We start from the raw sequence: 13,484 nt of genomic DNA, 5'->3' as shown, positions 1-13,484 counted from the left end.
GTTTTCTGACAATATAATCTGTCGGACAGATGCACATGTTGAAAACTCAAAATATATTTATCAGCTTTTGTAGGAATGAACCCTGATGCAATAATTTTCAGAACTGATGTGCCTGTAGACAAATAAATGCTGAGAAACATAAAAGTCGCAAACAATAATAGGATATTTATTTTTTTATTAAGAGTAAAAACTAAGCAATCCGGTAAGCAGTAGTGTGCATTACAATAATATTTCATAAATATACATTCTATTCATATCTTTAAAGGTATATAAGAGTTCCCTTTTAACTTAATTTCTATGAAGGCTCATAGCTTACTGTGCAAAGTTCATAAAGGCAGTGCATGCAGAATGTCATGCCAGTACAACAGAATAAATGTAGGCAACTTTGAGAATCTTTAGCTTTAAAATGAAAGTCATTTCTTCATTCTGAAATTTGTGGCTCCACAAACACCTTTGTACCACCTGACATCATCAAGATAGTTTAAATCCAAAAAGTTTCACAAAAACAAAATTCCTCAGATCTTATCAGTCAAAATAGTCCCTAGCAAGTAGTACAGAAACAAGCCTTCTTTAATTTGTCATGAATGCTTTTGCAAAGTCGTTTCTGGTTTCAAACCTTGACAAGTGACATGTTCGATGTCACTTTTTCCAAGTAAAAACAAACTCCAGTATCATGCATATAGTCCCTGCGAAGAGGGAAACATACAGGCAGGTATTATTTCACACAAAGACATAGGCAGAGTATATTAGCAGCATTTTTTTTTCTTTTTACCAAGACATATCACAATCAGCTGATAATTGCAATGTTATCAATGGCATTCCAGATATACGTCCAATGTGACAGTGTGGTTACAGAGTGCATTAAACAAAATGGAAAGTACATACACATGTTAGAATTAAGCATATCGTTGGTGCAAAGTGACATTTTTTATTTACATCTGCTAAAATCTAATAACATGAAACGACAGGTGTCAGAACACTTTCAGACCAAACCTCTGCTGAAATCGGACATTACAGTTTGTATGAGTAGTGACATGCATTAGCCCTGTAATGAACTGAAAACCTGTTAGTGCTGTTTATTAAAGGAGTTTTAGTGACTTATATAGCAGCAATTGTGAATCATGTGAAACATTATGAAACACCTATATCTGACAAATATTTTGTCCTACATATAGAAAGTTACATTTTTTTCATATCGTCCACCAGGTGGCAGAAGATATTCATGTCAAGCGGTGTTTTATTTATTTATTTTTTTTGGCACATGATTGTTCGATCTTCCACTGAGGTCAGAGATTTGGCATTAGATGTTTTCTCTGTCAGTGTAAGATGGAGGTTACAAAACATTCCCTTGATTTTTCTTCTTCAAAAGTTACGTTATTGCATGACTGATTGAGATACTGATTAATTGTTTGATTAGAAACGGTTTGGTCCAAAAATGCTTAGGCAAAAGAAACACAAGGTAAACAAATAAAAGTCTCTGCAACAAAGAGTGACGTGCAGTTGACCCAGATATATGCTTTATACAGCATCTTGCAAAAGTATTGACACCCCTTGGACATTTCCACATGTGTGATTACTTTTGTAAGGCATTGTAAATACCTGTGTGTGGACCGCTATTTCTTTGTACACCAAACTTCTTTGCGTTTGTGCTTAATTACATTTTTACTGGTATTTTCCATGGTGCTAAAAGACAGACATTTATTACAGATGTATTCATTTTAGCCATATAGACAAGATGCCCAAACATCTAACTGTAGTTTCAGCTGATAATGCCTTCCTGTTTGTTTGATTAATGGCTTTTAGAGTAAGAAAAAAAAAGAACCCTTAGATGTAGTTCTTAACCACAAAAAACGTGGCTAGAGGTTTGTGTAAACACAGGCTACACGCTAACATTCAAAATGCAAAAATGAAATTTGCTACAAGCTTTCAGTCAAGTGCTAAGTGGTATTTCTTTCCTACCAAACTACAGCATAGCTCTGACTACGTTAAAGGGAAGACAGGTAAGGTTCAGGGATGACATTACAGTCCAACATGTCCTTGAGGGTCCACAGCAGCTACTTCAGCTGTCAGCTTGGTTAAAAATTCATTGCATTGATTTAGTGTACAGCAGAGATCCAAGTGTCCCCCCTCTCTTTTTTTCCCCCCTGTGTGCACCCTGGTTACAGTGCTGTGTTTGGAAAGAGTCAATATAAATGCACTGTTCCTCCTGCTTGGTTGGGATATAGGAATAAAAGAACAGTAACTTTTGTTTGCTGGCAGCCCTTCAAAGTAAAAGCCCATCCTCCACATTGAGAAATACCAAACTGCATCTCCCTGTGGGGGGGAAGTAGTGAAAGTGTTTCAGTAGTAGAAATGCAACAAGAAAATTGTGCAAATGCTTATATCATTTAAATCTGTTTCGGTGTCAGTAAAATAATTCACTTTGATGCATACAATCTTACGTGGTTTCCAGTAGCTTGCAACCAACTAAACCATGATGGATATCGATTTGTAAAGAGCCTTTAGCTCTCCAGTTCCTCTGCTTTGGGTCAGTATTCAAAATCAGTTCCAGGAGTTATTTCCATTAAGAGGACTAAAAGCATTGTCTGGGCAGAGCCACATTAGTGTCTTTTCCCCATAAACGGAACAATGTTTTTTTTTTTGTTTTTTTTTAGTTAGAAATGTGTTCTCTCTAAAAGTGTTACTGGATATTAACAAAACTATTTACAAAAAAGGCAATTATTATAAAGCTGATCCGTTTTGGAGAGCTACCAAATAGATATAGGTGTTATAGCTGCACATTCTGCACCGCTTCCTGTCTCTGCATAGACATGCAGGGCGTTAAGGTATGACTGCCAAAAACATCTTATAGTGCATATTCAGGCAATCGGTTTAACTTCACTTACATCCTTTCACTGAAAATTAGTTAAATATGTAGCAGGTATGTTTGTGTTTTTGTCTCTTTTGAATCCAACCCATGACCTTTGTGACATCCCACGATGTCACGAAGGAGATCGTGGGATGAATATTTGTGTGAATATTTGCCAACCAGACTATGCTTAAATCTTTTACTCAGAAATGACAATTTTAAAATGCTACAAAAGTTCAGTAACAGAATTGCCCTTTACACGTCACAGAGATCCATTGGAGATCTCTCTGAAGCCGCTGCTTTCAGCCCACCGGCTGGGTGGATCCTCTGAAATGTTAAACTTCCATTCTTTTACTTGTGCACGCTCGTCATCAAGGTCACTCATTTTGATTTTGATTCCAGCCCTCTCTTGGTGGTTGTTCATAACTGGCCCCTGTTCGTTGGCCAAGCTTTGCGAGCTGATTTTTTTCAGCCCGTCTTCACGGTGTGCTATTTTGTCCGGTGTGGGTCGATCAGCTTTTGGATGGTTTCTCAGTGGTGCAGGTCTGGCATCATGTTGGCCTGGCAAGGGTTCATAGTTTCTGTGGCTGGGTTTAAAAAGCACCGACTTGTTGATCTGTTGCTTGCTGCAAACTGGAATTTTATTAGTCTGTATTGTGTTGGCGTAACGTGAAAACCAGTCCCGCTTGAAAACAGCCTGTAGCTGCTCCACCACTGTGGAGTTCCTCTCTGTCACATTTGCTGGATGACTGATCACAAGGCCTGCTCCTGCGTTATAGGTGAACTCTTTCCCCACCCAGTCAAGATTGCCTGTCAGAAAACAAACCAGAGAAAGAAGAAGGATGATTTTGCACTAAGATGCAAATATTGATACAGTGATATGTAATGATGATTTATTCAGAGCTTTTATGGACTGTTGTCTCATTGGAGCAGACTTCGTTAGCATGCATTTTAATTGGAAATCAAACTCCACATGTCCTCCAGTGCACTGAACAGGATTATACGTAACGCCTCAGTTTCATTTGACTGAACCAAAAGCCAAGAAGAGTGATGGTCTGTTTGGAGATCCACAGTCAGTAGGCTGATTGACTGCTCAAGGGCTAGTACTTACCCACAATCCTTACTCAGAACAATCGAATCAGATAATAAACAATATTGTGGTTGTGATGTCCACTGCATTTACATTAGTCACTTTAGATCTTTCATAATTTCATAATTTCAATAAATGGTTACTTGTTGTCCTCTAAAAAACATATCCAATTTTGGAAGACAGCTGTAAGTATTCACAAAGGTACTAAGAAAGATTATATGTAAAACTTCATTTCATGTTGTGTATGCTTGTGTTTAAAAAACAAAACCCCAAACAAACCCATGCTTTGGGTGCAGTGGTGTAAAATTCACAGTGTTCGACTGTATCAAGACGAGGTATGTTACCTTTCAGTGATATCAGTTTCAGCTGACCAAATGGGAATGAAATTTCAATCCTCTACAAGGGTCCAAATGGGATGATAACAATAGATATGCTTCCAGAAGAAAAAGACATTCTCCCAGATGATTGGGAGAGGACCTTTGGCGCTTTGGAGTTTGTGGATTTACAAAAGTTTATAACAAAACTATAGATCTTGATAAAAATGAATCATAAAGTGCTTTAGATAAAAATGCTTATAGACTCTGTTGTCGCGTGCAGTAAGTGAAGAGTTGAAACAGTAACAACTCTGCAGATGAGCTCACCTATATAAACGGCTTTGTCTGTAACCATAAATCTATTGTGATTCATTCCACTGAGACTGCTGTCCCTCTGCGCGTTGAAGAACTTCTACACACACACAAACAGAGGCACACAATTATACAGTGAGTACAGCGCATATACAGGAGCTGAAAACAGTGCAGAGTGGTGTTGCACTCACAGCTTCCAGGGAACAGTTGGCCTGCTCCATGCAAAGGCTCTTCAGGGACCAGATGAAGTTAAAAGTAAGAGGATGAGTTTCTTCCCAGCAACTTATCAGCAGACGGACGTGAACCTTCCTCAAGATCAGCGCCTCTCTTAAAAGGCCGTCGATACGAGACCAGTATCTTGGCACCGATGCAAAGGAATCCACAGGCCTGGAGCCAGACAGACACACAGAGAAGCGCAGAGAATGATTAATCACTTAGGTCAAAGCAATACATTCAAGTTATTAATGGTCAATCCTTGCAAAAAACAGCATAGAGTGGCAGACAGGCTCTAACCGTTGCATGTTGAGGAGGGGCAGATAATCAATAATGGAGATGTAAATGAAATGGCGGGCCTGTTGGATGACTGCGGAGATTGCTTCCAGATCGCTGCTGCGATCCTTGGTGGTGAAAACATCTGGTGAGCTCTGTCAACGGGGAAGAAGCAGAGTGCAAATACAGTTAGGATGCGTTACGACTGCTGGACTGGGAATACACAACTGCTGACTGTGTGCTGTACTCTGAAGATGACATCAGAGCGTTGTGTAAACAGTTTATTACCGGAGAGACTAGAACAAGGATCTTGATGATGAGCAGAAATCCTTTGAAGGGTAATGCTTCTAATATAATGCTAATGAACAAAGGCCATTTTAGTTTGAAATTTACATCAGTGTCAGCCTATTTATAACGTGGGGGAAAGAAAATACTGAATCATATGTGTGGCTGTAGCCTTAAATAACAATCCTTCAAAATTAGATTCTGTTGTAAAGTTATACTTTTGTTGTATATATTGAACGTATACTCAGATTACAACCACAAAAGCCAAGGTATTTAATTGAGATTTTATGTAATAGACTATCACAAATTAATGAATTATTGTGAAATGAAAAGAACATTTTTTCCTGGTTACCATTTTTAACAGCTCCAGCTAAAAATACTGCCAGTAGAAGAGAATTTATTAAAGTTGTTATCCCACCAGGTTTTTTCTCAGCAACAAAAACACATCAATAAACAATACAATGACTTCATATCTTGAACAAATATGTTTTTCATAAATACATCCTTAATCCCACATCTAAAACTATTTTGTAAAATCTGTCATCTCTTACATACACTGTAAATCGTGAAAAAAAATGAAATGTGCTAGGCCCAGGTCATGTGTGAAGAGCCATGTAACTATTTTAGTTACATGTACAAAAACATTTGTTTATTTGCATATTTGTTAATATGAAAACATAATAATATGTTGTGCTGCCATGCTTTGTAGGAACACTGTCATGAAGTGGTGTGGTAGCGGTGAGGGAAACGCAGCAAGCCCAGGTTGAAAATGAAAAGATGATGTTTAATGGTGAAAATAGTCCAAGACAGTCCAAATAAACCCAGGCAGCACGGCTGAGCAGAGGCCAAGGCTCAACGCCGACAGCAACTGGTAAAACGGGTGGACAGAACGACACGCTAGACAGGAATGACGCTGAGACTAGACGCCAACTCAGACAAGGACCCGACAAGAAACAACAAACACAGGTGGGGTTAAATACACTGAGGGTAATCATGGAAACAAGACACACCTGGGAATAATCAAGGGGAGACAGGACAACACGGAGACTCAGAGGACACAGGAACTCAAAAAATAAACACACAGAGGAAAAACCCAAATCCTTACAAGCACTAAAACAGTATGAGCATAAACAAACCAACAGGTGTCTCTTTACATCAACTTAAATCCCACATTTGCTCCTCTTTGGCAAAATTCCCATTATGTTATGACTTGAGGATTCTGGGTAATTAAATTAGCTAAAACATAAATTAAATGTTACATTCATGTCATTCGACAAAAGGGACACTTTTGGTTTAACTCTGACATAAGATGTTAAGTATTTTCAAGTGAAAAGCCTCAAGCCTAAGAGACTTCACAAGTCACTGGCTTTAAAATTCCAGTTAAGCTCCGAGTCTTTTTATCGTCAGAAAGTTTGTGACTCAAGTTAAATTCTCGTGACTCTGTTGTGCATCTCTGCTTGCTAAAATAAACTGGAGTCAGTTCTTTTCGTGCCCTTTATCGGTATCAAAATTGTCGACTCAGTGAAGCTAATAAGAAAAAAAAACTGATACTCTGTAACTTACCGAGATGTAGGTTTCAACTTTTGTTTGGTTAACCAAGAGACTTCCAGGTTTGCCTTTGCTAAAGAAGGGAAACAGACGCTTGGACCAAAAGGTGGGGATGAAGGTTTTATGCTGAAGCCCCCAATAGAGGCTAAACACCTTGTGCAGGTCCAAGGCCAGAGGTTTGCAGTCGTACACCACCACACCAAGCTCCTTTCTCTGCGGAACAAGTAGAACACAATTAGACACACAAACAACATCAACTACAGTCATATTAAAATAATTAGAATATGCTTTCTGATGAGGCTCAATTGTCAGATTAAAAGTACCTTAAAAAAAAAACTACCTTTCAGCTGGTATTAAACATACTTTTCAGTATACTCATATTTTATGTATACCCATATTATAAACGTTTTCTTTTATTGGAATGATGTGATATTCTAATACAAAAATGTAATATTTTCAGTACTATAAGCAGAAAATCATCATAATTAACAGGAAAAAAGGCTGGGAAATACTGAGCTGTGAGGATTTGGTTTTTCTGTGTGTCAATTTAGTTTCTGTGGCATCCAGTCTGCCCTTGATTGCGTGTTCCCTGATTCCCTTTTGTGTATTTAATCCCACCTGTGTCTGTGTTTCCCTGTCGGATTCTTGTCTTTGCTGTCTTACGTTTTGTTGTTTCACTACCAGTGTTAGAGTTCTTGTTACTTTTCTCACCTGTGCTGCCTGGACTGTGTACTTGCTGTTTATAGTCATTAAATCATCAAACTAAGTTGCTGCCTCACCTCTCTGCCTTTTGGGCCCGAACCTCAAACAACCGCAAATCATGACATAACCGGTGTGTAGTTAATCTATATCAGTCGCATTTTATTTGTATAGCACATTTCAGCAGCAAGGCATTTCAAAGTGCTTTACATCATAACAAACACAAAAACACAAAGTCATGGCACCTGCATCGACTGGAGAGTTGGGTCGGACTCTCCAGTCCAGTCCTCAACTGGTATGAATTGAGATTTAAAGGACTCTCTCCTTTAAATAGTTAATCTATATAATGCATTTCACTTTGTGAATAAAGTTCCAGAAATGCGTGGAGTTTTCAATGATATTCTAACTTCTTGAAAATATCTGTAGCTATTTATTTGGAAGACATTATTGTTGTATTTCTTGTGTAAATTATGGTTCAGCTAAAAAAACCAAAACAAAACAACTGAAAGTAGGAAGAATACAGGCAGCTCTCATTATTATTGTGCCTTAGGTGTTAGCATCTTGGGTTGTTTGGGGGTTTGATTCATTGATTCAAATTTCATTGTTATTCTTTGTTCCTTAGTCTCTTTATTTGATTACATCAGCCTTGTTTCTGTTTTACTTTACTTCAATCCTTCTAAGTGATTCTAGTTTATTGTGTTTATTTCTACTAGTTATTCTAGAACTTCTTTTCTCATTTTTTTCTTTTCTTTGTTTTATTAAAGCACGTTGAATCACCTCGTGAATAAATGATGCTTAACACACACTTGCTTTGCCTCCTTTTCTGCAATATTATGATTATTTCCCTCCACACTTTCCACTGTAACATTTCAGCTTTTGCTCATGATGTACTTTGAGGTAGGTCTACATTACGGTGGTCAGAGATCTCCAGTCCATGCTGGCGCTGCCGATGTAGAAATGCTTCCGGTCGACAACCCAGAAAGACGACTCGAGGAAGCCTCCGGTGAGGGCTGTCATGTTCACCTCGTGAACCTCAGCGCCTGCAAAATTGGGAGGGAAAAAAAAAATAGAAATAAAAGTACACGCTTAAGCCAATAAAAGACAGAAGTGGTTATTTATGACATGGACAACAAAGTAGAAACATGTCCAGGAGATTTAATTACTGACAGATTAAAGATGTAGAAGCAACATGTCTTGTGTTCAGCTAAAAGCAGGTGAAACGTAGAGAGCAGAAGGGGAGAGCTGACCATGATTGTCTGCGAGCGTCTTTAGCTCTGCTGTGTCGAAGTCTCCTGTGGAGATCTTCAGCTGGATTCCTTTGTCTTTCAGTCCCTGCAGCCTGGATAGCAGAGCCCTGCCCTGAAACAACCCGACAGACCCAGAGCTTAGTATTCTAATAAGACAGTTCACTTCCTAAACTTATGTTATTAATGCTGTTTTTCCATGTAGGGAGCTACAGTATCTGTGATGTTGTTTTTAATTTCTGGTCCCAGTGATAGTCATGGTTATAAGTCTTATAGGTGCACTTGCAAAGCAAAAAGTCTATTTTAAAACTACAAAGAGTGTACTGACAGCACACGAAGAACGATGTGATGGATCACATTTATCTAATAAGACGACTTATCATTTTGAGAACAGCGGTGAAACAATATCTCTCTATTGGCAAAGCTTTATTTTGTACTCAAAGATAACACTCACTAAGACGCTGTCAAAACACAAATCTATCATCTTGCTGTTTTGGTCATTAGGTACATTCCAAATCCGTAAAAATTTCATCATCTTTTGTTGGCTACATTTCAGTTATGTCTGGCAAGAATATAATTGTAAGGATACACAAAGTTAATGTGAAAAAAGTTGTCAGAAAATATTGTTTTGTTTTGTTTTTTCTTTTACTTTTTGAGGCCTTTGCTGTTGCACTGAAACCAAAAACTGAAACACGAGCGGGAAAATATAAAACAGACAATATATGTATCAATGAACATCACAACCTGTGCGGTGTAAAGTGTCTGAGAACTTGTCTTGTTTTACCTGGCCGGCAGCAGGGTAGAAGCTGGACACATAATCAGAGGGACTGAGGAACCACACGGGGGAAACGATCTCTACAGCAACTCGAGCTTTGTCCAGTAAGCTGTTGAGCCCTGTGGAGAGAGGTAGGTGGAAGGCGCTGTCGTCTGAGAACAACATGTCCGCGGGGATGTTCTCCACAAGCACAATGCTGTGGAGAAAAATAGTAAAAGCAAAACTGCCTTAAGTATGAACAATATCAGGCTCAGAGCCTCAGATTTGCTTCATAAATGTCTTTTTTCGCTTAGTTCCACTGCAAGTGTGGTTTATTAGTTCATTTTCATGTGTAATAGGTGTTGCCTCTGTGGATCTTTGTCTCCTTAATTTGTCTTTAGTCATCGGCTCTGATTCAAGGCTGACAGTTGTCCCTTCGGTTTCCCTGATGTGAGCTGAAGCGACGGTTACATTTCTCCTCATCTCCCAGCTCGACTGACCGAGTTCGGGTGTTTATTACAGTGTGTCAATTTCAGCCAGAATTAATGAGGTCCACAGTCTTTCAAAATGTAATTACCCGTTTACCTTCGTGGCAGAATTATGCACACTGCTAATGAAGTAAGATTTTTTTTTTTTTTACCTTCAACCACAAGGCAAATGAGTTAACAGCGTTCTTCTTCCTTCGTCTCTGGGTCATTTGCTTAATGAGTGAAATCTAATTTTTCCATACACGCACACAAACATGCCCCCAGATTCTGTTAAACATTATTCAATTTTGCACAAGATTGCCTCTAGCAAATACTGGAAAGAGCATTGGACTGATGAGAGGAGAGCAATGCCAGCTTCATTACTACTTTCTCAGGGAAATGGATTCATTTGTGGTGTAATATTCTTGCTGCATTTCTGCTGCTAACTTCATATTAACATTAGGGATTTTATTTAGGTCTGTCTGTCTGTCTGTCTGTCTGTGAGTTTTCTACCACATGAAATATTTTAAAGCAGATGTGAGCAGAGTATTGCCAATACCAATACGATACTAATACTGATACTGATACTTTTTATTTAAATTTCATATATCGTTACCGTTAGTTGTTTTTGTGGGGGGTTTTCCATAACCTTAGGGCAGAATTCAGACAAAATTTCTAAATGTCAGCATAGTTTTTTTTTACCCCTCCAGGGGGTCTTTTGTGGGCTCTAGTGTGCCTTATATGACAGTGGGCTGACAGGAAACGGGGAAGGAGAGGGGGGAAGACATGCGGCAAATGTCGTCGGGTCCGGGAGTCGAACCCGCGACAGCCGCGTCGAGGACTCAAGGCCTCCAAATACGGGTCGCGCTAACCGCTACGCCACCACGGCACGCCGAAAATGTCAGCATAGTTAACAGAAGCAATAGAAAAAGAACAATTTTTTTTGTTCATTTTCCCTAGATAAAGCGCAGGAAAAATGATCTGAGAGCAAATCAAAACAAAATCTTTTTTGAGGTAGATTTGAGTAACTACAATAGAAAATTGAAATAAAATATCACGAGAAAATCTGAAACTATTAGTAGTTTAGTATCGGTCTAACCATGCTAGTTTTGATACAATACTCATATACTGTAGTCTTAGCATGAATTTTATCAATATTTTGGATCGATCTGCAGAACATCTATTTCAGAGTAATCATCAGAGGTTTGGCGAAGAACAGCATCTATGTGCGTGTTGAGGAAATATACACAGATGCATTAAAATTTTCCATGTATCACCTGCATGTTTGATTCAGTAGATTGTGTGAAATAGATCACAGGCCGACATGCTCTCTTACATTCTCTGCACAAATGTAGTGGACTTTATGATAAGAACTAGCCTAAATATAGATGTTAAATGATGGGGAAAATGGCCTCCATGGTTGCAGTTTAAGCCTTAATGTTTCATTAAGGCGTCATTTAGAAAAATCAAGAATTTTCCCTATATTTCACAAAGTTCTATGAAATTAAATCAACAAACGAGGATAAGAATGCGAAACCTATTTCTGTTGCCATTTTCAAGCTCAGCACTATTCAGAAACAGATGGTGAATTAACAACGGGATTAAACAACAATTCTGGTCAGCCAAATCTTTAGAGAGAAAAAAAAATAGACAAGCAAGCAGCTGTTTTGTGTTGGTGAACAGCTTTACTGCAATCTTTGTTGCTTCTTGGTTGATCAAGCAACCGGAGCAACCGGATAAAATGTTTTACAAGACTCTTTCATGACCACTCCTGACAAGGAAACGAGTTCAGAACTAAAAAGTGTAATTTAATGGAGATTGGTTGGCAGTTGCCTCTCATTACAGTTTTTAAAATCTAATCAAATAAATAATCGGGGCATGGATGGTTTGGCTGTCAGTGTGACTCAAAGGTTAATTTGGTTAACTACAAAATGATGCTGCTAATATCCAGACAATGTGTCACAATATTACAGCCTAAATCAGCAGAGGGCTCACTATTGAGCTAGGCTGCTGTCACACATTTATTGCATGCAGCCAAATTAGATTTTAGAACTGGTTTCATTCCAAACTCACACAAACAGCATCAATATTTGGTGAAATTCTGTAGCCCACCGTGCACACATGGGATATTTATAGTCATTTAGTTAATTTGTTTTTTTGCTATCTATGTTATTCTCACCTTCACCCTTTCCTTTTAGTATGCTCGCTTGCTATTTGTATGATTTTTATGCTATTGAGTTTTATTTTGTTATTTTTCTTTACATATTGTTGGATGATCTCTTGATCCATTTGTATTGATTAGATTTGAACATATCCAGCAGTTAGTGAAGGAGAGCACACTTTAGCCATGTAGGTTTTGCTTGCTTGTTTGTTTGGCTACAGTAAATGTATTCTATCATGAATATTTGGATTAGATAGACAAATGTTCAAGATGCATTTCTCTTAGTCAGTAGGCTCTTTATGGATAGAAGCGAATAAAAGTCTGGACGTGTTTTCAGATACTGTAGGTCCGCGCTTTCAAATTTTGAGACTATTCTTTGATTCTGTTTTCTTTTGCTATCCCTTTTATGTCTTCATCTATGAAACTACAGTCACTCCTGCTGAAACTGTGACATTTTCTCAAGCTGCAATTAAAGACCGAAGACTTCACATGCATTGTGTTGATTCAGTCGATTCAGCTGGCGTTGTTCATTTGTTGCTGGGGTTTGGTTGGGTTAGTTTGTAAGTGGTCAAACTTGGTGCAGTGGGTTTACTTGTTCCATGGGTTTCTCTTTATTTAGATTAATTGCGCTCCTGTTCCTGTGACATTTTAATCCCCTTTTTTTGAGCCCTGACATTATTTTGGGGATGAACCTGCCAGAACCAGTAACTGTACCACACAAGAATTGGCATCTCTGCTTTTACATAACCAGAACATGACTCAAGGGCATAATGGTCAGAAAATGTGTTTTAGGTGATAATGTAGTGGAATCAAACTGAGAGGCCAGTTGCCAGATCTCTGCTCCCAAATGTATTCCTGGCTAAAGTAGAGCCGAGTCAGTCTGTGGAAGCTGGCCAAGGGTCAAACTGTTTGACTCACACACTGTCTAATAATAACACCCCTAATATGTCCTTATGGAAATGGCGGTCAATAAGTTCAGTGAAGAAATGGCTTCAATGTAAAACTGGCCAATAGATCCTATAAGGTTTGATTTCTTTAACTCCAAAGTCCATGAAGCGAAAAGGGTTTTCTAGCAACCGTACCTCAAATTGTGACTGTACAAACAAGCTTGGGCAGCTACAATGCACGCTCCGCAATGATTGAAAACCAGGATGGATGAAAAGCAAGAGGAGGAAGGCGTAATCCTATTGAGAAACAAATGCACTGAGTCTTCTCTAATGGCTTAGAGGTATGATGAATAGTGATTGTGACTGGCTCAAGCACCCAGACAGGG

General features: G+C 38.6%; 1 protein-coding gene across 3 annotated transcripts in view; it reads right to left on the bottom strand.

The window, feature by feature from the left end:
* Positions 1-724: 724 nt before the first annotated feature.
* LOC102223098 (inactive phospholipase D5-like) overlaps positions 725-13,484 on the bottom strand; it is a 57,419-nt gene continuing 44,659 nt past the window's right edge. For all 3 annotated transcript variants that reach the window (XM_023326926.1, XM_023326927.1, XM_023326928.1), the window contains exons 3-10: positions 9,614-9,800; positions 8,833-8,944; positions 8,498-8,625; positions 6,902-7,099; positions 5,078-5,208; positions 4,756-4,951; positions 4,580-4,664; positions 725-3,658 (exon numbers count right to left, since the gene is read on the bottom strand). In XM_023326926.1, the coding sequence (XP_023182694.1) occupies positions 3,111-3,658; positions 4,580-4,664; positions 4,756-4,951; positions 5,078-5,208; positions 6,902-7,099; positions 8,498-8,625; positions 8,833-8,944; positions 9,614-9,800 (1,585 nt within the window). In that variant the 3' untranslated portion in view covers positions 725-3,110. The remainder of the gene's footprint in view (positions 3,659-4,579; positions 4,665-4,755; positions 4,952-5,077; positions 5,209-6,901; positions 7,100-8,497; positions 8,626-8,832; positions 8,945-9,613; positions 9,801-13,484) is intronic.

The sequence above is a fragment of the Xiphophorus maculatus genome, chromosome 22 (assembly GCF_002775205.1).
Source record: "Xiphophorus maculatus strain JP 163 A chromosome 22, X_maculatus-5.0-male, whole genome shotgun sequence".
Lineage (NCBI taxonomy): Eukaryota > Metazoa > Chordata > Actinopteri > Cyprinodontiformes > Poeciliidae > Xiphophorus > Xiphophorus maculatus.
Note: the sequence above shows the minus strand (reverse complement) of the source record. Positions and strands in the feature narration are given on the sequence as shown.